At 52.2% G+C, this 20,812-nt stretch overlaps 1 protein-coding gene across 3 annotated transcripts in view; it reads left to right on the forward strand.

Moving 5' to 3' along the window:
- TPCN1 (two pore segment channel 1) overlaps positions 1-20,812 on the forward strand; it is a 118,074-nt gene that overhangs the window by 79,143 nt on the left and 18,119 nt on the right. For all 3 annotated transcript variants that reach the window (XM_077159913.1, XM_077159912.1, XM_077159911.1), the window contains exons 5-25: positions 1,326-1,439; positions 2,281-2,411; positions 3,411-3,499; positions 4,208-4,242; positions 4,750-4,808; positions 5,070-5,169; positions 7,121-7,237; positions 7,478-7,602; positions 8,617-8,665; positions 9,883-9,946; positions 10,865-10,909; positions 13,438-13,494; positions 13,577-13,630; positions 14,457-14,529; positions 15,532-15,639; positions 16,661-16,732; positions 17,248-17,337; positions 18,615-18,730; positions 19,497-19,543; positions 20,131-20,199; positions 20,401-20,485. In XM_077159913.1, the coding sequence (XP_077016028.1) occupies positions 1,326-1,439; positions 2,281-2,411; positions 3,411-3,499; positions 4,208-4,242; positions 4,750-4,808; positions 5,070-5,169; positions 7,121-7,237; positions 7,478-7,602; positions 8,617-8,665; positions 9,883-9,946; positions 10,865-10,909; positions 13,438-13,494; positions 13,577-13,630; positions 14,457-14,529; positions 15,532-15,639; positions 16,661-16,732; positions 17,248-17,337; positions 18,615-18,730; positions 19,497-19,543; positions 20,131-20,199; positions 20,401-20,485 (1,699 nt within the window). The remainder of the gene's footprint in view (positions 1-1,325; positions 1,440-2,280; positions 2,412-3,410; positions 3,500-4,207; positions 4,243-4,749; positions 4,809-5,069; positions 5,170-7,120; positions 7,238-7,477; positions 7,603-8,616; positions 8,666-9,882; positions 9,947-10,864; positions 10,910-13,437; positions 13,495-13,576; positions 13,631-14,456; positions 14,530-15,531; positions 15,640-16,660; positions 16,733-17,247; positions 17,338-18,614; positions 18,731-19,496; positions 19,544-20,130; positions 20,200-20,400; positions 20,486-20,812) is intronic.

Raw genomic sequence — 20,812 nt, forward strand, 5'->3', positions numbered from 1 at the left:
AGATGGACTTGTGCAAGTGCTGTCCTTCAGGGTTTATAATATAATGAGTTTAGGTAGATAGCTCCAGGCCCACGTGCAGGAGCCTCCATGATCCTTTCTTCACATACCTTTTGTCTCGGTCATGCATGTGTGGCCCTTAGAATTCCCTCATTTATGTGGATACAAATGCCCCTTCTTTCCTAGGCCACAGCCTCTGCATGGCCCCAGGCACTGCACTGGATGTTCAGTAGCCTGCCGCTCTTTGCCCCAGGCAGCCCTATCTGACTGCTTTCCCGCAGCATGCCTTAGGGGCGCTCTGCCAACTGCCTTCTACGCCAGGGCAGTTTCTGGAATAGCGAGCCCACAGGCCACCCCCGGAAAGCCTGTGCCAGGCATCCGTGCTCCCTGAATGTTCATGACGGTTACACTCCTCCCACGGGGATCTGCCCTGGGAGTGTGGGCCGGCTTTGTGCCAAGCTGGGGATGGTGGTGGCGGAGGGCAGTGTCTGAGGTGCCAGGAGGTCCTGCCATTTTCAAGTGGCCTTTTCTATTTCCTGCACTTAACCCTGTCACTGCAGTTCTTTCAGTGTCTTCTGGAGCTTGGAGAAAAATGTTTCTGCCTGTTCTTGCGGGTTGTTCAAAGCTTTTGTGGGGTTCAGAGCCCTGAAGCTTCCACCGTCTTGCTCAGGGCAGGGTCATTGACTTGGACGTGCCTTCGTGGCCCCTCTCGTCGCCCACCCTGTTTGTCTAGAGCCAGTGAGACAGCTAAGGAGGACCCTCAGGTAGAAAGAGGCTGGTTTGGGGGTCAGACACTGTTGTTCTTGTCCTTTTGTCCAGATGAGCAAGAAGGGGCCACTGTCTGCTTGACAGCCTTGTTTTCTTGGGCTCTTGAATTTTTGAATAAATTCTGGAGTGTTTGTTCTTCATTTTTGTTTTTAAACAAGTTTAGATCACTAACACGCGCTTCCTTCGAATATCTTATGGGTGGTTTGTAAGTTATTTTAAATCCTTCCTGGAACAAGTCTAGATAGAAATTTGTATCTTCTGTTTTTTGTTTTTTTAATTTAACTTTTTAAACTTTAGGCTCCTTCTTAATTCTTCTGTGTATGGACCATCAGTTTCATGGATATGAAGTTTGTGTTTCAAAATTCTGGGGAAAACTCCATTGCCAAGCTGTTGCTCTGGGCATCCAGGGCCAGGCTTTTGTAATTCTGGTGTGTATGTGGTGGGGTTGGCGGGCCTATGGCACTCTTCCGGATCCCATGAGAGGGTGGGGGAGCAAGGGAGGTGGGCCATGAACTGCAGTTGGCAATGACAGCTCCTCTTCCACCCGCCCCGGGTTGCAGGTCCACGCTACCCTGGAGCTGTTTGCCCTGATGGTGGTGGTATTTGAGCTCGGCATGAAGTTGCGGTGGCTGGGTCTCCACACCTTCATCCGCCACAAAAGAACCATGGTCAAGGTGACGTGTCCACCCGTCTGTCCACCTCCTACAGCATTTTCTCCCCTGCCACCTTCAAGCCCGGTTTCGCTGCAGTTCATCATCCCCCCTGTGCTCGGCAGTGCAGAAACAGGTTCCTGTCCTCACGCTGCTTCCAGCCTTGCCAGGTGCTCTGGGGACTGTGGCAGTGCTCACAGTAGCTGACGTGATTCAGAACCTCGTGCGTGCCGGGCACTGTGGTGATTCTCACAGCAGCCTCGGGAGGAGATGTGTTGCTGTCCCTATTTGACACTCTTCCAGGCAGAGAGGATGGGATCTGAATGGGGGCCCAAGTTGGTCTGATTTGGGGCCCACCTTGCTCAGAAACCAACACTGGTCACCTACTCTCTGCGCAACAGAGAGTGATGTCAGTAGCAATGTGTCCTCGTGCCACTTGGTGCCATAGAAAGCACACACACTTGTCCAAGAGAATGTACCTGAGTAATCAGAAATGAAGATGAGCTGCAGACTCTAGGGAGAGTGGCTTCATGGAACAAGGGTGAGCGGAAGGGGCAGCATTGGTAGAAGTAGAAGACTAGAGAGGTAGTTTTGCTTCAGTAGTTTACCTTCTGACTGTTCCCACAGTCTAAACTGGTAGGAGTCTTCCCCTTGGCTTCCTTTTCCTGGGCTATACACCTGTGCCAGGGACTAAGGGGGTTTCTCCTGGGGCTGCTTGGTGTTGGTGGGAGCTGTGAGAGAGAGCTGAGGGCAGGGGCAGGACTTCTGGAGACCAGAGTGGGCCTTCCCTCTCCAGCCGGTGTTCAGGGTATTGAGGAGGAGGGATTGACTGGAGAGGCTGATGGTGCTCTGTGCCTGCCCTCAGACCTCTGTGCTGCTGGTCCAGTTCATCGAAGCCATTGTGGTGTTGGTACGGCAGACGTCCCACGTGCGGGTGACCCGAGCGCTGCGCTGCATCTTCCTGGTGGACTGCCGGTACTGCGGTGGTGTGCGGCGGTAAGGCCCGGAGCAGCTGCTCTGCAGGCAGTGTGTGTGATCCGACCCTCCCGGCCAGTGAGCAGGGCCCTGTGAGCCCTTTATCCATGAGGCCAGCACGGCACTGGGCAGTGTCTAAAGCTCATTTGCCTACTCTCTGCCGTTTGATTCACAGAGAGGCAGCTGGTGTTATCCCCACTGAAGTTTAGGCGTTCTGTCTTTGGGTCTTGGGCTCTTTCCCCCCTCACCTCCGCCTTCTGGAGCTGGCTCCTCTCTGAGAACATTATCTGCCAAAATGCAGCAGCAGCAACTAAAGCAGAGACCTCAGCATGTCCATGTGACTCAAGTGGACCTGCTTGGGTCCTGCAGCGAAGCTGTAGGACTGAATCAAAGCACACCATCAGCCCAGAGTTTAAGTTATTATTATTATTTTTATCTTGCATGGGCAGGCACTGGGAATCGAACCCAGGTTTCCTGTATGGCAGGCGAGATCTCTGCCTGCTGAGCCACCATGGCCCGCCCTAAAGTTAGTTTTGAAGACTGTCTGGGATATCTCTCTCTGGGGTACCATTGGTGGAAGCGAGCTGGTAGTTTATATTTTGTGTCCATCCACAGAGCTGGACACAGATGTCCCAGGATGAGGTGGCTCTGCAGTGCCTTCACACAGCCCCGCCCTGCTGGTGGAAGCTGACCTTGTGGCCACCTGCTGCTCCTTCCCTCTCTAGTAGTGCACTCTCCTGTTTGGGCTTTGTGACAAGGAGGAGATGGCTGTTTGTGCTGCCAACCCCTACCCTTTCTTGGTACCCCACCAACTTGGTGGTGTGTCTCTCAAACCACTGGAGGGAAATCTGAGCATGATGCCACAAGCCACAGGGTGATGGGGTTCAGAATTCTGAGGCAGGGTACTATACCCCAACTCGACTGGAGAGGACTCCACTGAGAAGTCCCAGACAGTGCCCTTGGACCCCGCCCACCCCAAGGCTGACTTCTCCCCCCACCTGGCCCCATCTCTCTCCCTAGCAACCTGCGGCAGATCTTCCAGTCCCTGCCACCCTTCATGGACATCCTCTTCCTGCTGCTCTTCTTCATGATCATTTTCGCCACCCTCGGTGAGTCTCCTGCGTGCTGCTCTAGGCAGATGCCTGCTCTCCGGGTGCTGCAGCCCCACCACTCCCTGTTGCTCTCCCTTGACCCACTGTACTCATGTACCTTTATGTGTTCCGTCCTTTCCACCTCTGGGTTTGTGACTGCTCTTCCAACCATAAAAAAAAAGTGCTAACATATATGTAACATAAATTTGCCATTTCCGTCTTAAGTGTGCAGTTCAGTGGCATTAATTGCATTCATGGTATTGTGCTGTCATCCCCACCATCCATTACCAAAACTTTCTGATCGCCCCAACAGAAGCTCTGTACCCATTAAGCATAAACTTCCCATTCCCTTCTCCCCCCAGCCCTGATAACCCCTGATCTACTTTCTGTCTCTATGAATTTGCTTATTCTAAATATTTCGTCAAATGGAATCATGTATTCTTTGTCCTTTTGTGCCTGGCTTCTTCCTTTAGCATAACGTTCTCTAGATTTATCCATGTTGTACCGTGAATCCGAACTTTATTGCTCTTTGTGGCTTCCTTTCATTGCATGGTCATACCACATTTTGTTTACTCATTCATCCATTGTTGGATATTTGGGTTGTTTCCGCCTTTTGGCTCTTGTGAATAGTGCTGCTGTTATCATCCATTTGGGTCTCTGTGCTCTAACCCTTTTTTTTTTTGGCTCTGACCTTTTTTTTGTTTTTGTTTTTCTACCACCTTCCAGGTTTCTACTTATTCTCTACTAATCCTTCAGACCCCGTAAGTAATCAACATGCTGGCCTGTCTTTTCCTTTCATGAGTGAGACTTTTCCCCTCGGACCCGGTGGGTGGGATAACCCTGCAGCTATATCAGGAAGGCTGTCCTACCTGGCTTCACATCTCAGCTTTGGCACTTGCAGGCTCCTCACCCTCAGACTTCAGCACTTTCCTTCCTTGAGAACTAAGGGAATCCCCTCACTTACCCTTGAGAGGGATGGTTCCAGGATCTGGTTTGGAAAGTTTCAGAGAAAGAACGGTGGAAGAGAGCTAGTCACGCAGACGTGATTCTCTAGGGGAAAAGTCCTAAAATCAGTTGTCTACTGCTAGGAACATTGGAGTTCGGGAAAGCAGAGGCTTCTCACTCCTGTGTCTGCTCGTTCCTCTACCGTCCCCGGGAATGCCTTGGGAAGAAGGCTGGCCTTCAGGATGGCCGGCCCCTCCTGCTCTGGGCTGGTGTGTGCTGTGGGGCCGGCCTCAGCCCGTTCCTCTACTCCTTTTCCCTCACAGTACTTCAGCACCCTGGAGAACAGCATCGTCAGTCTGTTTGTACTTCTGACCACGGCCAAGTAAGTTAGACGTGGCTTTACCTTCTGCAGATGTCCCAGGGCCTTGTTCTCCTTTCAGCAAAGTGTATCCACCTCTCAGCAAAACAGGTTCTTGCCTGTCTTTGCTGAGACACACATCGGGTATGGCCCACAAACCGAGAGTGGTGGAAGGGGAGATGGAGGCTGGGGAGGCAGGAAAGAGAGAGGTCCTCAGCCAGCCCTACCTGTGCAGGTGAGCACAGGCAGGCTCAGGGCCCTGTGGGTAACCCGTTGCAACTACAGCTTCCCAGATGTGATGATGCCCTCGTATTCCCGGAGCGCCTGGTCGTGCATCTTCTTCATTGTGTACCTCTCCATCGAGCTGTACTTCATCATGAACCTGGTGAGTGGCTGTGCTTCGGGCTCTGGGAGCAGCCTGCCCCAGCCCACCCAGCCCCGGGCTCTGTGGGGAATGGGATTGCCGTGGGCCCTGAGGCAACAATGCTGGAGGAGGAAGTGGGAGACTTGTAGTGGAGTGTGGGACTGGGAGGAACGCCCTGGGAGGACTTGAGGGGTTCAGCTGGTTTCCAGCAATGTAAGCCTTACCGGGTTAGTGCGGCCGCCACTGCGCTGCTCACAATGCTGTATTTTAAGCCAAGGCTCTGCCATGGGACCTTTTCATTCTTACAGTATACATATTTTATAAGAACTGTAAAAGCTGCATTCATTAAACCTTAGCCAGGCACCCTTCAGGGTACTTTATACATGCGGATGAAGTGATTTAACCTGACAGCCCTGGAGGTCCTGTGGATTCTCAGTTTGTAGGTGAGGAAACTGAGGGTCAGACTGGCAGAGTGATTTGCTTCAGGCTGCACAGCTTGGAAGTGACAGGACCAGGACAGCCTGACTCCAGAGCCCTGCTCTCAACCACTTCGCTCTGCTGCATGCATGTGCCAAGAACATCTCGTGTATTTCCAGCCCATTCATCAAGGCCCATTGGGAAACTGAGGAGAACTGAGAGCTGTGTGCTCTGAGAACTTTGGGTGGCCGCCAGGAGTGCTCCCTGCTCTTGGTCACTTCCTAGGCTGGCACGGAGACCACATGTCAATGCCAGCATGATTGGTAACAAAAACTGGCTTGCATTTATTTGCATTTATTTTTATACTTCTGAAGATCATCCTCATGCCTTTCTCCAGAGTTAGGCCCAGTAGCAGAAATGGAAAACTTTCTCTGGTATAGACTTGTGAAATCACCAAAAGATTTGAAGCCTTAATTCCTCAAAACCCAAGGGAAGTATGATGGATACCTCTCTGTACATGTTACAGTTCTTATATAATGTCGTTAGTTTGCAGTCATCAAAGTACGTTATGTCTTATTGATTTGTTTTAATTTGTAGTATATTTAGAGCTGGGAAAATCTAGGGCCGGAGTTCAGTGAACTGGCCAGATCCAGCCTGCTGCCTTTCTTTCATAAATCAAGTTTTATAGGAAAGCAGCCACCCGCATTCACTACATGTTGTCTGCGACCGATTCGGTGCTACAGCAGGGTTGATCGTTGCAGCAGATACTATTTGGCCCTCAAGACCCAGGATTTTTTCTTTCTGGCCCTTCACAAGAAAAGGTTTGCTGACCTTTGAAAACAATGGAAGATCCATTTGAAGGAGTAGAAAGAATAAGAGAGTTCCCTGCAAAATATTTGAAAGATAAGTGTTCCCAAAAAGGAATGACATCCCACCCCTGCCATTCGTCTCTGAGGACGCAGGCTGCGTCTCCAACCAGCCAGCCTGCCCGACCCGGGCATCAGGCAATTCCAGCAGCTTAGGCCTTTGAGTCCAGACCTCTTTGTCCCCCTCGTATCTTGCACCAGCTGTGTAGCCGTGACTCACCAGGACAGGCCCCATGGGGTTGGGGAGGGGGCCTCCTGCACAGAGCTGTTCCTTCCTGCTGTGAGGTTGGCCAGGCAGAGGGCCCAGGGTAGACGTAGCCTCCCCCTGGCCCCCAGCGGGAACTGATTGGGATCAGAGTCCAGGTGTGTTCTTTTCATCACTTCTCCCCCCAGCAAACTGCCCAAATGGGGACACTGTAGGGTGCTGAGAACGGGAGGCTAGGGAGAATTTTAATGGCATCTGTCTTCATGCATCTGAAGAAAGATCATTTACAAGACGCCACAAATGGCTTTCCTCTCTTGAGATTTGGAGAGACACTTCCTATGTCTCATAGTGCTGGTGAAAGGGTCTCCTCGACCCTGTCCTCTGGGGAGTTGGAAGAGCCCTGTGCTGGGGCTGGGGACAAACTGCCCAGCCACCTGAGGCCCAGCTTGCACAGGAGCTAGGTCTCTCTCCTTTTCCCTGCCAGCTCCTGGCTGTGGTGTTCGATACCTTCAATGACATCGAGAAACGCAAATTCAAGTCTTTGCTGCTGCACAAGCGAACCGCCATCCAGCATGCCTACCGCCTACTCGGCAGCCAGCAGGTAGGGGCGGGGGTGGGGCCGGGAACCGGGTCGATCCTCGATCCTCAGTCTCCCTCCCTTTCCCAGAGCAGCCTCTGAGCATGCCAGGGCCAATGGCTTTGGAAACTAGGAGTCCTGTTCTCAGGAGAACAAGAACAGGGCACCTGGCATCTGGAGGGAAGGGGGCAGCCCTGAGGGGAGGGGGCGGTCTGGGGTCTGTGTCTTCCTGAGTTCCACGTTGCAGCGTTCCTCTTTCCCCAGAGGCCTGCCGGCATCACCTACAGGCAGTTCGAGGGCCTGATGCGGTTTTACAGGCCCCGGATGAGCGCCCCCGAACGCTACCTGACTTTCAGGGCTCTGAATCAGAGCAGCACGCTTCTGCTCAGGTAAGAGCGGGTGCCAGGCAGGGGGCCTGGCCACTCACCAGAGGGCCCTGCGGCGTGCAGAGAGGCTTGTTAGGGATTGTTTTCTTCACAGAGATTTTTACACATGTGGACTGTATTCACTATGGTTCTTTTTACAAGTGATAAAATTCTAATCCAAACTTCATTTCAAACTGACCTTGACGTGAAGAGTATTGGCTCATGAAATGGAAAAGTCCAGGCTAAAGCTGGATCCAGGCCCTCAGTGCCAGGATCTCTGTCTCCCTGGCCCTGTTCTCTTCTCTGCTGGCTTCGTTCCTGGGCAGCCTCTTCCCACCCGACAGTGGGACGGTCCCCAGCTGCTCCAGGCCCCCCTCCCGCCCCCGGAGCAGCCCCAGCAGGAAGAGAGCCCTGCAGAGGCTCTAGCATAAGCTGTGGGGAGGGACAGAGGGCCTGGCAGTGGGGATCTGCTGACTCACTGGCCCAGCTGCTCACCCTGGAGCCACGGGTGAGGCGTGGGGAGGCCCACGTGAGCCACACAGACAGGGAGTGGTGGGCACAGACACACTTCAGGCACAACCTCAAAAACTGCCCTGAGATCTCCAGGGGTTCCTTCAGTCTTGTGCACAATTATTGGTCCAAACTCATCAATGGATGAAGTGGCACGCCTGCTGTTGAGGCGCTGTCGAGGTGGGAGGGCGAGAGCTGTGTCTGGGCTGCACTCCCAGTCCCCGCTATTCCATTACATCCTCTGCTAAGAGAGGTGAGGTTTCTGCCCTTCTGAGAATTATAGTGTTGTGGGGACTACCTCTCCAGGGAAGACTGACGTTCTCACCAGTCAGTGTAGACGCAGACTAAGCAGTCATAGTACCTTGAAGAATGAGGAGATCAAGATGCCTGTGGCCAGCCCCTCCTGATACCCTGATGAGCTGGGTCTCACAAGTACCCGCCACCCCATCCACAGGCAGGGGCGTGAGAGGACCACCACTTAGTGAGAACATGTTCTGATTTTGCTGCCTTTTCATTTTGTTGTGACAGCCTAACGGACTTTTATGACATCTATGAAGTTGCCACTTTGAAGTGGAAGGTGGGTGCTCTTGTGAGATCAGAGAGGGTGTGGGCAGATGGGCTGTAAAGTGGGTGATAAGGACGAGAGGTACCTGAGATCTAGCTCCTTCCCCGTGAAAGCAGCTCAGCTCTCAGCTTGATAGTGTGCACTTCAGGGGTAGCAAGAGCCCCCTCACTACCGTCCTGTTCTAGTTTGCTAGCTGCTGGAATGCAATACACCAGAAACGGAATGACTTTTAAAAAGGGGAATTTAATAAGTTGCTAGTTTACAGTTCTAAGGCTGAGAAAATATCCCAATTAAAGCAAGTCTATAGACATGTCCAATCTAAGCCATCCAGGGAAAGATACCTTGGTTCAAGAAAGCTGATGAAGTTCAGGGTTTCTCTCAAGTGAGAAGGCACAAGGCAAACACAGTCAGGGTTTCTCTCTCATCTGGAAAGACATGTGGCAAATGCAGTGTCATCCGCTAACTTTCTCGTCTGGCTTCCTGTTTCATGAAACTCCCCTGGGAGGCATTTTCCGTCTTCATTTCCAATGTTCACGGACTGGTTGATTCTCTGCTTCTCGCGTGGCTATGTCATTCTCTGCTCTCTCAGAATCTCTTACTTTCTTCAAAATGTTTCCTCTTTTATAGGATTCCAGTAAACTAATCAAAACTCACCCAAATGGGTGGAGTCACAGCTCTAATCAAATTTAATACCCACTCTTGATTGAGTCACATCTCCATGGAGACAATCTAATTAGAGTTTCCAACATACAGTACTGAATAGGGATTAGAAGAAGCAGCTCGCTTTACAAAATAGGATTAGGATTAAAACATGGCTTTTCTAGGGTACATGTATTCTTTCAAACCAGCACCCCCCCCCCCCATATTTGCAGTGTGGTATTGTAATTGAGAGCACCAAATACCAGTCTGACCCCATTAGTCACCATGTGATATTAGGCAAGTTGTCAAACCTTCCCAAAGCTTGTGTCACCTGTAAAATGTGAAAATGAAAATGCCTGCCTACAGAGGTATTTATCGTACACATGCATGGCAGTTTCCAGCACATTGTAAATGCTCAGTAATCGCTAGCTGTCTCTGTCATTATCTAGATCCCTGAGTGTTTCCATTGTCCCCCCAAGTGAGCTGGGTGAGCAGGGGAGGAATGCTGGCGTCCTGGGCGCCGTGGCCGCACTGTGGTCCCTGGCCCCTGGGCCAATACCCTCTCTCCCGTGGCTCTGTTTCTCTGCCAGGCAAAGAGGAACCGAGAGCACTGGTTCGATGAGCTTCCTAGGACTGTGTTCCTCATCTTCAAAGGTAAGGTTGGCCTGAATCCAGTGTGGCATCTTGGCGGCTGAGGACAGATAGAGACTTTCAGAGACCAGAGATGAGCGTCTGAAGAGCACGTTTGGAGCGTGTGTCTGGATGTCCGCGTGTGTCAGTTGCCCCACAAGGAAATACATATGGGACTAGGAAGGACATTGGAAACGTCAAACCAAAAGACTTTTTCTGTTTATATTCAGAAGCAATAGATCTTTATTGAAGAAAATGAAAATTTTAAACCCAGAGATAACTACTGTTAATTTTCTGAGGTTTCCTTTTGTTGTCAGTTATTTCTCTGTGCATTTATAAAATAATGGGATTACATTATATATTCTGTTCTCTATCCCACCTATTTTGTCTAATAATGTATTTTGAACTTCCTCCTTAGGGAGGACATATAACTAGCTTACATGAACCTTGCTAATGCTTGCACAGTATAAAATTTGACATTAGGAAATCGGGGTACATATTTGTTCACAGTTGTTCGTTTCACAGCAGTTGAGAAGTTCCTTGTGGGTATATGGTTGGTTCACGGGGAGTTTCTTGTGCAGAAGGCCTGAAGCCTGGGTCTGGGCCGTTTTGAAAAAGAGCAGAGTTGGTATATTCTCTTCCCATGGTGTCTCCCATATTGCTTAGAAGGCTTTTTAGTTCAGTGGGGTAGTAGTTACTCAAGAGGATGAGTAAGTGGTCCCAGGCAGAGAGGAGCAGCAGCTGAGGTTTCACTGAGGTCCTCAGAGCCCCATCCTGCCTCCGGGCTCCCCCCAGCGCAGCCGCTGTCCGTGCAGTATGGTCGGGGACTCTGAGCCCCAGTGGGGTGGCATTCTGCACAGAAATACACTGGTTGCCAGAATGTATGAAGTCGTGGTAGGAGACTGGCATATGAAAATTTTAACATTTCTTCTCTCTAAATAGGAATTAACATCCTTGTGAAGTCCAAGGCCTTCCAGTATTTCATGTGTAAGTGAGGCCCTTCCCTCCGGAGTCGTTGGCTGTTTAGAGGGGTGGGGTGGGGGCGGGTAAAATATCAGTCCCACAGTCAATTTACTCAAGAACATTTTTTTTATCGTGGTAACATATGTGTAACATAAGATTTGCCAGTTTAACCATTTTTAAGTGTGTGGTTCAGAGGCATCACGATCTTGTGTTACCATCACAATCATCCATTACCAAAACCCTGTCACAGCTCCAAACAGAAGCTTGGTACCCATGAAGCATTAATGTCCCAGACCGCCCTCCTGCCCCCTGCTCCTCGCTCCCCGTAGCCTCTCATCTACTTTCTGTCTTCGATGAATGTGCCTATCCTAGAGACTTCATGGAAGTAGAATTGTACGACATTTATCCTTTTCTGTCTGTCTTACTGCACGTAGCATGTTCTCAAGGTATGTTCTAGTTTGCTAGCTGCCAGAATACAATATACCAGAAATGGAACGGCTCTTAACAGGGGAATTTAATGAGTTGCTAGTTTACAGTTCTAAGACCGAGAAAATGTCCCATTAAAACAAGTCTATAGAAATGTTCAATCAAAGGCATCCAGGGAAAGATACCTTGGTTCAAGAAGGCTGGTGAAGTTCAGGGTTTCTCTCTCAAGTGAGAAGGCACATGGAGAACACAGTCAGGGCTTCTCTCTTGGCTGGAAGGGCATGTGGCGAATACGGCATCATCTGCTAGCTTCCTCTCCTGGCCTCCGGTTTCATGAAACTCCTCGGGAGGCATCTTCCTTCTTCATCTCCAAAGGTCGCTGGCTGGTGAACTCTCTGCTTCATAGTGTCGCTCTCTTTGAATCTCTCATTTTCCAAAATATTTCCTGTTTTATAGGACTCCAATAAACCAATCAAGACCGACCCAAATGGGTGGAGACATGTCGTCCCTTAATCCAGTTTAACAACCACTCTTGACTAAATCACATCATCCAGGGAGATGATCTGATTACAGTTTCAAACATGCAGTATTGAATAGGGATTATTCTACCTTTATGAAATGATATTTTGATTAAAACATGGCTTTTCTAGGGGGCATACTTCCTTTCAAAACAGCACAAGGTGCATCCACGAATCAGCTTTATTCCTGTTTCTGGCTGAATAATAGTCTGTTGTGTGTTCATGCCACATTTTGTTGGTCCACTCATCTCTCAGTACACACGTGGGTGGTCACCACTTCGGAGCTGTTGAGACTAATGCTGCTCTGAGCACTGCTGTGCAAGCACCTGTTTGGGTCCCTGCTTCACATCTGCTGGGGATATGCCTATGAGTGTAACGTCCAGTTCGTTTGTTTTTTCTTCATTTGACTTTCTGAGGAACTGCCAAACTTTTCCACAGCGGCTATGCCATTTTGCATTCCCGCCAGCCATGACCAGGGTTCCAGTTTCTCTACATCCTCTCCAACACTTGTTTTTTAATTTTTAAAAAGTAATAGCCATCCTAGTGGGTGTGAAGTGGTACCTCGCTGTGGTTTTGATTTGTATTTCCCTAGTGACCAATGATGATGAACATCTTTTCACGGCTTATCGGCCATCTGTGTATCTTCTTTGGAGACATGTCTATTCAAGCCCTTTGCCTGTTTTTTATTTTTTGTTGTATTGTAGAATGACTCTTTATGAGAAAAAAGTTTCAAGCTTATATGAAAGTGGAGAGATTATGATGACCATTCGTGTGCTCATTACTGAGCCTTGACTTTGGGACCCAGGTGTAGGTGTGTTCGTTTGCTAAAGCTGCCAGAATGCGATATACAAGAAATGGGTTGGCTTTTAAAGTGGGAATTATTAGTTTACAGATTTACAGTTCTAGGGGCATAAAAATGTCCCAGTTAAAGCATCAAGAGAAGCATACCTTCTTTGAAGAAAGGCTGCTGGCGTCTGTGTTCCTTTGTCACGTGGAAGGCACGTGGCTGGGTGTGTGCTGGTCCTTTGCCCCCAGCATTAGTTATTTTCAGCTCGTGGTTTCAGTGACTTTCTCCCTGAGCATCTGTGGTTCCTCTCTTAGCATTTCCAGGGCATTTGTCTCCGAGCTTTCTGGGCTGATTTCCATCTTTTATCCTCATAAAGGACTCCAGGAAAGGATTAAGACCCACCTTGAATTGGGGGTACACAGGAGTTCTAAACCACCACCCTAGGTGAAAGGCTAAATGAATGCACGTGCGATGTTGCTAAGCATTTCCTGCAGTCATTGTAAGATCGTTGTAAAGCCACACCCCTAGGAGAAAACCAATGTTTTCAATACTTGGACAGTTTGTACACTGTCCATCTTTTACACATCTTGGAATAATCTGTAGGGTTTGCCGAAATGTCTTAACTGGTATCCCTGTGGTGATTTAGGAGATTTTAGAAATTAGTAGCTGTTGTAGAAAGAAATTACCTTTCAAAATGGGTGTGTGAAGCAGCCTTGCCCTCCGCATCCCCCAGAGTTCTTGGGCGTCCACCAGGACTTGAGCTGTGGCCTCAATTCTCAGCCCCCCTGTCCTCTCTGTCTTTACGGGCCTGTCTCTTGCAGACTTGGTGGTGGCTGTCAATGGGATCTGGATCCTCGTGGAGACGTTCATGCTGAAAGGTGAGCTCCAGCGTGGGGGCGGACAGCATCCAGGTTGGCGCACCTGGCTGCTTTCTTGAGCTGCTCCTCCTTCGTCTTACAGGTGGGAACTTCTTCTCCAAACGCGTGCCCTGGAGTTACCTTGTGTTTCTCACTAGTAAGTTTCTGACATGGCTTTGCTGGATGCTTGTTTTAAGCCCCGGTGAGGAGAACCCTCATTTGAGTTAGAATCTCATGTCTCATATCTAAACAGGGAACCCTAAGGAGAACGGAACAGAAGTTCAGTTCTTGCTCTTGTTTAAAACCCATAGCCCAGATCCCATGTGTGACTCACACTGCCCTGCAGGACATGCCCCGTCCACTACCTCTTCAGCTGCATCTCTGCCCACAGCGCCACAGAATGCACCCTCCCTCCACATCCAAGCCTTCCTGAGCAAGGGCCCAGGCTCTTTCTTATCTTTGGGACTTTGCATGAGCTGTTTCTCTGTTCGGTATGCTCTTTCCCTTGCCATGCCTCTCTGCCTGACTTTCCTCCTCCCCCTGTAAGCCAGGAATCCTGACACACAGCATGTCATCACCTGCCGACTTGTCTCTCCTCCTGAAACCTGGTGAACTCTGTGAGAGCAGGCACCATGCACAGTGTGTTCCCTGCACACCATACCTGGCACTGTGCCAGGCACAGACGAGGTGTCAGGATGTAGCTATTGGATGGACAGATAGACGGCTGGGCCATTCTGAAAGGGGGAAGAGACACACCTCTTCTTGGCCTAGTTACTCAGTTTATAACCCCGATCTGGGCTTGGCTCTCTTCCTGAGCACATGCTCCGGGAGCGGCTTGGGCAAAGGATGGTCTCAGTGTGGTACACACGGCTCCCAAGGGAAGCTGGAGACCTGCAGAGGAGCCACAGAAAGGAAACCAAGGAGGCCAGGCACAGGAGAGGAAGTGGTGGGTGCTGCTGCTGACCGCCTCCTCCTGTCCACAGTCTACGGCGTGGAGCTGTTCCTGAAAGTGGCCGGCCTGGGCCCCGTCGAATATCTGTCCTCCGGATGGAATCTGTAAGTGCAGTGAGGGCTTTTAATCCTTTCCAAGACTCTAATGAAAGCCCTGGATCCTCTCCCTCCACACACCCGCACATACCCATAGTCTCTGGAGGACTGGGGGTGGCTCGAGGACAGGTCAAACCCTCAGTCTCCCTGGTGCAGTTCTGCCTGCAGCTGGGAAAGGGAGCAGGGCAAGACAGCAGGGCCTGCCTCTTCTCTTCCAGCCCTCAGGCCAGCCCTGCTAGCCCATCTGAAAATAGGTTCCTGAGGCTGGTTGGCTCCTATGAGCCATTTCATTCCTTAAATCCATCCCAACAGGGAGCTTTTTTCTCCTCCACAAAAACCGAAACATCCATAGAGTAGACAGTGTTACCACCTCCCTTGGGGAGCAGTTGAGCTGCTGGCAGTGAAGAGACCTGTGTGGCCTCCCCCTGTTCCATTGAGAGCTCCGGCTGGTCACCCCCCTCCCCACCCAGCCCTGCAAGTCAACTCATCTGGGGCATCAGGCCACACCCACAGGCTCATGGGCCATGAGGCCAAAACAAGTTAAGAAACAGAGCTGAATCTGGGAAGAGCAGCACAGACACAGCTCTACTGTTTTCAGGGTCTTGTTGTGTAGAGGGGAAAGAAGCCCTTCAGTCTTAGGGCAGGGCCAGCTGTTCCAGGCAGCAGGAATCTTCCCAACAGACCCCCCCCCCCCCCAGGAAGCATGGTTTCCGTGGTCCTGAAGGAGAAGGAGACGCCCGTCTCGGGCTGCAAAGGCTGGGGCTTCAGGAGAGGTCCCTGCCTTCCTGCCCCAAGGGTCAGCACCGAGGTCTGAGTCTGTGTTGAGACTCAGAAACCCCAGGGCAGCAGGAAGTTGCTTGCTGAAGCCACTGCTTAGCGTTGCGAGTGTTAGGCTTTGTTGGTGTCTGGGCTCCTTGGAAGGGTGAGCTGAGAACAGGTCAGGGTGCTGCAGAGTGGTGTGCACAGCTCAGTAGTGGGCCAGGTGGACTGGGCCTGGTCTTTCTTTCCCAGGTTCGACTTCTCTGTCACAGCATTCGCCTTCCTGGGACTGCTGGCTCTGGCCTTCAACATGGAGCCATTTTATTTCATCGTGGTCCTGCGTCCCCTCCAGCTGCTGAGGTGACAGGGGTGGGGCTCAGGCTGGGGGTGGTGGGCAGAGGGAGGGAGAAGCCGTGGACCCAGCTTGGCAAGTGGCCGAGAGGAACCGGAGCAGCTGCAAGCCTGGCATCACAGACGCCCCGTCCCTGCAGAGCACCCCAGAGGCGTCAGCACGTCACGCTGAGGGTTGCGGGTTCTGCCTGGGCCGCCTCACGTCACTGCCTCTGACGGGAAAAGACACGCAGCTCCCAACACGAGGGAACTGTGCCCAAGGTGGCATCAGCTGCAGCCATAGAGACAAGCGTATTCAGGCTTATAAATGAGAGCCACAGATTCTCAAGGACAGGGTGCCTTTTCCTGCCCATATCTGATGCTTTTCTCAAGAAAGACTCTCACGCTGGCCTCACCTTTTCCCCAGGGGTCATTGTCGGAGATGGGTAAAGCACTGGTCCCCGGACAGACCTGCGGAATATTGTAGACTAAGTGACTCACAGCGTCTGTCCCTGGTTAGGGTTCCTGTTTCCTGAGTTCTCTGTGTCTTCAGAAGCCTGGGTTTCTCCTCGTATGCCCTGCAGCAGTCCCGTACGCGTCCAGTGTCCCTGGGCTCCCCTCCCGGGAGGAGGGCAGTCAGGTGGAGATGGGGTCTGATCCCTTCTGCCTGGGGGACCTTCTTCCCAAGGCCTTGCCCCTCGGAGCCTCCCGGCTTCACTAGCAAACTGGCAAAGAGGTGCAGTTGCCTCCTCAGCTCGGTAAAATGCTGGGAGGAGGAAGAATGAGGGGAGCGGGGGCAGCTCTCATCCTTTAGGGAAGGGCCTGCCTGGCCAGCGTCCCGGTGCCGCCGTCTCCCACCACGGCATGACGTATCTGAGCAGAGGGGCTGGCTGCAGGCCCACAGCCCCCCCAGGGCAGGAGCCCTTTGGGCTGTCAGGGAGCCCCTCGGCCTGTCTTCACTTCCACAGAGGTGTGGAAGGGGGTTCTGGAGGAAGAGGGCTGAGGCCTGCGCCTGTGTTTGTAAGTGACCATGTGCTCTTCCATCGCTCAGGCTGTTTAAACTGAAAAAACGTTACCGCAACGTGCTGGACACCATGTTTGAGCTGCTGCCCCGGATGGCCAGGTACTGCCCTGCCTCGTGGTCGCAGGTCAGGCATCGTGAAACTTGCTCCAGAGGGGCAGGGGGCAGGGGCCAGTAGGGGCTGAGGCGTCCTGGAGAGGACTGATCGAGGCTCTGGTGGGCCTTCAGGGAGGATAAAATCTTGACCGCCACAGGTGTCCCTGGCACCACTTCTCCACTGACCTGTGTGAAATATTTAGTAGGGAGGGCAGGGACCTGTCAACTCACTTATCACCTGTGTCTACATTCACAGGTAAGGGGTCACCTGTGAGTCTACCTTCACAGGTAAGGGGTATGTCTGGAAAAGGGGCATCGTTAATAGTCCGGATTCGAGCCATTTTTAACCCCAGACCTGACCATGAGGCCCCTTCCCTGCAGGCACTTTCCAGTCGGTAACCTGGCTAGGGGCATGTGTTGTCAGTCAGCTCAGTGGGTCTGAGGATGCTGGGGCTGCCGGAGCAGTTGGTCTTGTCTGCCTGGCCCGAGATCACCCTGTGCTTTTTGTCCCTTCTCTCCAGCCTGGGCCTCACCTTGCTCATTTTCTACTACTCCTTCGCCATCGTGGGCATGGAATTCTTCTGCGGAATCCTCTATCCCAACTGCTGCAAGTGAGTAGCGATGCGGCCGTGACCCATCCCGGCAGCCTGCATCTCCTGGGAGACCAGAGCCAAGGGGAGAACCCCAGCCTCTGAACCTGTCTGTTCAGTCCCTTGTAGCTTCAGGGCCCAGGGAGACGCTTCTGTCCAAGCAGCGGCACCCTGCGTGGCCCTGACAGTTGCTTTGCTCTGCTCCGCTCTACAGGTGCAGTTTGCTCTGTAAGGGCCCTCCCTCCAATGTTGTCTCTGATTGTGGATCTCTGCACAACTTTCCCCATCCTCAAGGATAGTGTAGGAGCTGTGCCCCCACCAAGCCTCCACCAGCTTACCTGTTGGGCTGAGGGTTGGGGTACCCCAGAAATGAGAGAAGGCTGGGGTACATGGCTTCCTCCCATGTCTCTCGGGATTGGCTGGGGACTTAGGCAGAGACACATCTCCTAGGGCAGTCTGTGATATAGGACAGATGGACGTGACATGAGGTCTTTGGGCGCAGGGATAGAGGGTGCGAGCAAAAATCCCCTTCTCCTCCCCTCCTCTGAAGCCACCACAGTGAAGTCAGTGTATCTGCCATTTGTTCTTGAGTCTCAAGCACTAATGATGAAACAGCCTCCAAAGAAACTGATAACTGTTTTGAGTATCAAACTAGGCTAGGAACCAGAAGCCTTGCAATGGTTCACCAATTTTAAAGTGCATCAGAGTCACCAGGGAGCTTCTTAAAAATGCAAATTGCAGACCGCATCCTAGCTTCTGTTGTGATGTGTCTGCAACAGATTCAAGACTGCCTTCTGTATAAGCTCACTGGTGGTCCAAGGTCTGGCTTTCAGAAGCATTGGCATGGATCTTACCAGAACGGCCATAAGGGACTAGATGGCAAGTGGCCAATAAGATCTCAGAATGAGGATAACGTGTTAAAACATGTGACACGTTCAGGCAAAGTCCTGCAGCAGCCAGTGGAGGACCTTCCCTGCCCGAGGGTTGATGCACAGCACCCAGCCCCAGGGGCATATCCTAGCCTGGGGGCGCACTGGCCACTCTTCCCTCCCCAGCAGCATTTCCCTCCGTAGCTGGCCACGAGAGAGGAGGCCTGGCAGCCACACAGACAGGCCAAGCAAAGGCAGATGGGAAGGGGCAGGCCTGGGGCTCCCACCACAGGCTTCCCTGGGGAGGGAACCAGGTCCAAGGTAGGAAAGAAAGACCCTTGGTTGGATCTCGGTTCCCTGGAGCTTTTTGTCCTCCATCAAGGTGACCGATTGTTGAGTGACCTCCCTTCTCTCTGTCTTACCTGCCAGTACAAGCACAGTCGCAGATGCCTACCGCTGGGTCAATCGTACCATTGGCAACAGGACCGTCATCGAGGAAGGCTACTACTATCTCAATAATTTTGACAATATCCTCAACAGCTTTGGTGAGTTGAGCAGTCACAGTCCCTGTGCGTGCTGCCCTTTGTCAGCTCTGCTTCCCAGGGGCGGAGTAACAAGCTGACGCTGCTACCTCCTGAGCTGTTTGCCACACTCTTGCTCCTCCTTCCCTCTTTGGCCCAGGTGGAAGGGAAGTTCTGCCCAGCTTTGGGGTGGAGTCTGGGCTAGATCACAGGGATCACCACATTTTAGTCCTTTTCTGAACGTTTTTTCCGGTTTGAAGTGAAGAGCTTTGTGCCGTAGCTGGGAGGGAAGTGCCCCGAAGCTTGGAAACTGCCCTTTGTCCAGGGTGTGACCCAGACACACCAACACTGCTACGGCACCCTACACCACGCCCCAGTTCAGGCCCACCACAGCTGGGTTCCAGGGGAGGCCTGGTGGGAGGAGGGAAGAGCTGGCTGGATGCCACCCTCTCAAGGGGAAGGAGTAACTCTGCATGCGTTCCCAGCCATGCACCAAATAAGCTCTGGATGTTCTTCCCCCCTAGCTTCCCTGAGCCCCAGCCCATCACAGGCCTCAGAGGCAAAGGGCATGCCTTTTGGGGGACAGGCCAAGACGGCAGAGCTCCCTGCAGGGCTGGTGTTCAGGGAGGGCCTTGGCAGATCTCTGCGAGAGCTCAGAGCCCAAGCTGGCAGTGGGGGACACCTTCGGTTTGGCACATGGTAGGGAGGATAGTTTGATCAAGACCCCTGGAAATTGATCTTAAAGAGGTGGGTCTGATCGAGACCCTTCTTTCTTCCTCCCTTTTGGCAGTGACTTTGTTCGAGCTCACAGTTGTCAACAACTGGTACATTATCATGGTAAGGATCTCAGTCAACTCCTGGGGTATTGCCCAGCATCCTCTGAGGCTGACTCCGAGTCTCCCCTCAGCAGTGTGGGGTGCAGTGTTCCCTTTAACCTGCAGGGTTCGTGGCCCTGAGTCATGCTGGGTTGGTGTTTGGTGGGGCAGCAGGGTGTGGGCTGGACCCTAGAAGCTACGTACCTGTGCTGCACATGCCAAGAGCCACCCTGTCGGCCTTACCCCGGCTTGGCTTTCATTCCCACCCCTTGGCCTCCCCGAGCCGCGAGGAGATGCCAGCCTGAGCCTCTATCCTGTCTCCCACCAGTGTGGCGGCATCTTTTCAATCAAGGAAGGGTTGTTTGTTGGTGGGGATTGTTTTGTCACGGATTGATTAAACTCTCCCAAGCCCCATCCGTACTTGGGATAAAGACTGTGTCCTGAATCTGGACCCAGGGAGCGAGGGCCCACTCCTCTCTCTCCCACAAAGGCAAAGCACGTAGGATCTGTAAAGAGTGGGTAAGAGGCCATGGAGGGGCCAGAGCAGACATAGACAGCCACCTGGTCCTGCCCAGGCACTCACGTCTGGCCACTTCCCTCTGCCCCCAGGAAGGCGTCACCTCGCAGACCTCCCACTGGAGCCGCCTCTACTTCATGACCTTTTACATCGTGACCATGGTAGGTACACAGCTGCCCCTGCCCCCTGGGGCCATGGCCGCAGGCAGGAGGGCACCAGAGTCAGAGCCGACTGGGCGCTGTTGATGTGCGGCCCCATGCACATGTGCACGCCCACACGCACAAGCACACACGCCCACTGTCTCACAAGCACACACACCCACCGTCACACATGCACACCGCTCTGCTTCTGTCCCTGGCCAGGTGGTAATGACCATCATCGTTGCCTTCATCCTCGAGGCTTTTGTCTTCCGAATGAATTACAGCCGCAAGAACCAGGACTCAGAAGGTCTGTGCAGGGACTCGGTGTCTTGGGCATGAGCTGGCTGCCGTCATCCTGCCCTCTGTCGCTTTGTGCAGCTGTCAGTTCTTTGGCCATCTGGCAGTCTGGCCATCCAGCTAATTTGAACGTCTTATCTGGATCTCTTATCTGTATTGCCTTTCAAAAAATAATCACTGACTGAAAAATGTTCATGATCTCACTGTAAAATAGACAGTACATGTCGGGCAGGCCACGGTGGCTCAGCGGGCAGAGTTCTCATCTGCCATACTGGAGACCCGGGTTCAATGCCTGGTGCCTGCCCATGCAGAAAAAACAATACAGTGTCATAGTTTC

Source organism: Tamandua tetradactyla, chromosome 5, assembly GCF_023851605.1.
Source record: "Tamandua tetradactyla isolate mTamTet1 chromosome 5, mTamTet1.pri, whole genome shotgun sequence".
NCBI lineage: Eukaryota > Metazoa > Chordata > Mammalia > Pilosa > Myrmecophagidae > Tamandua > Tamandua tetradactyla.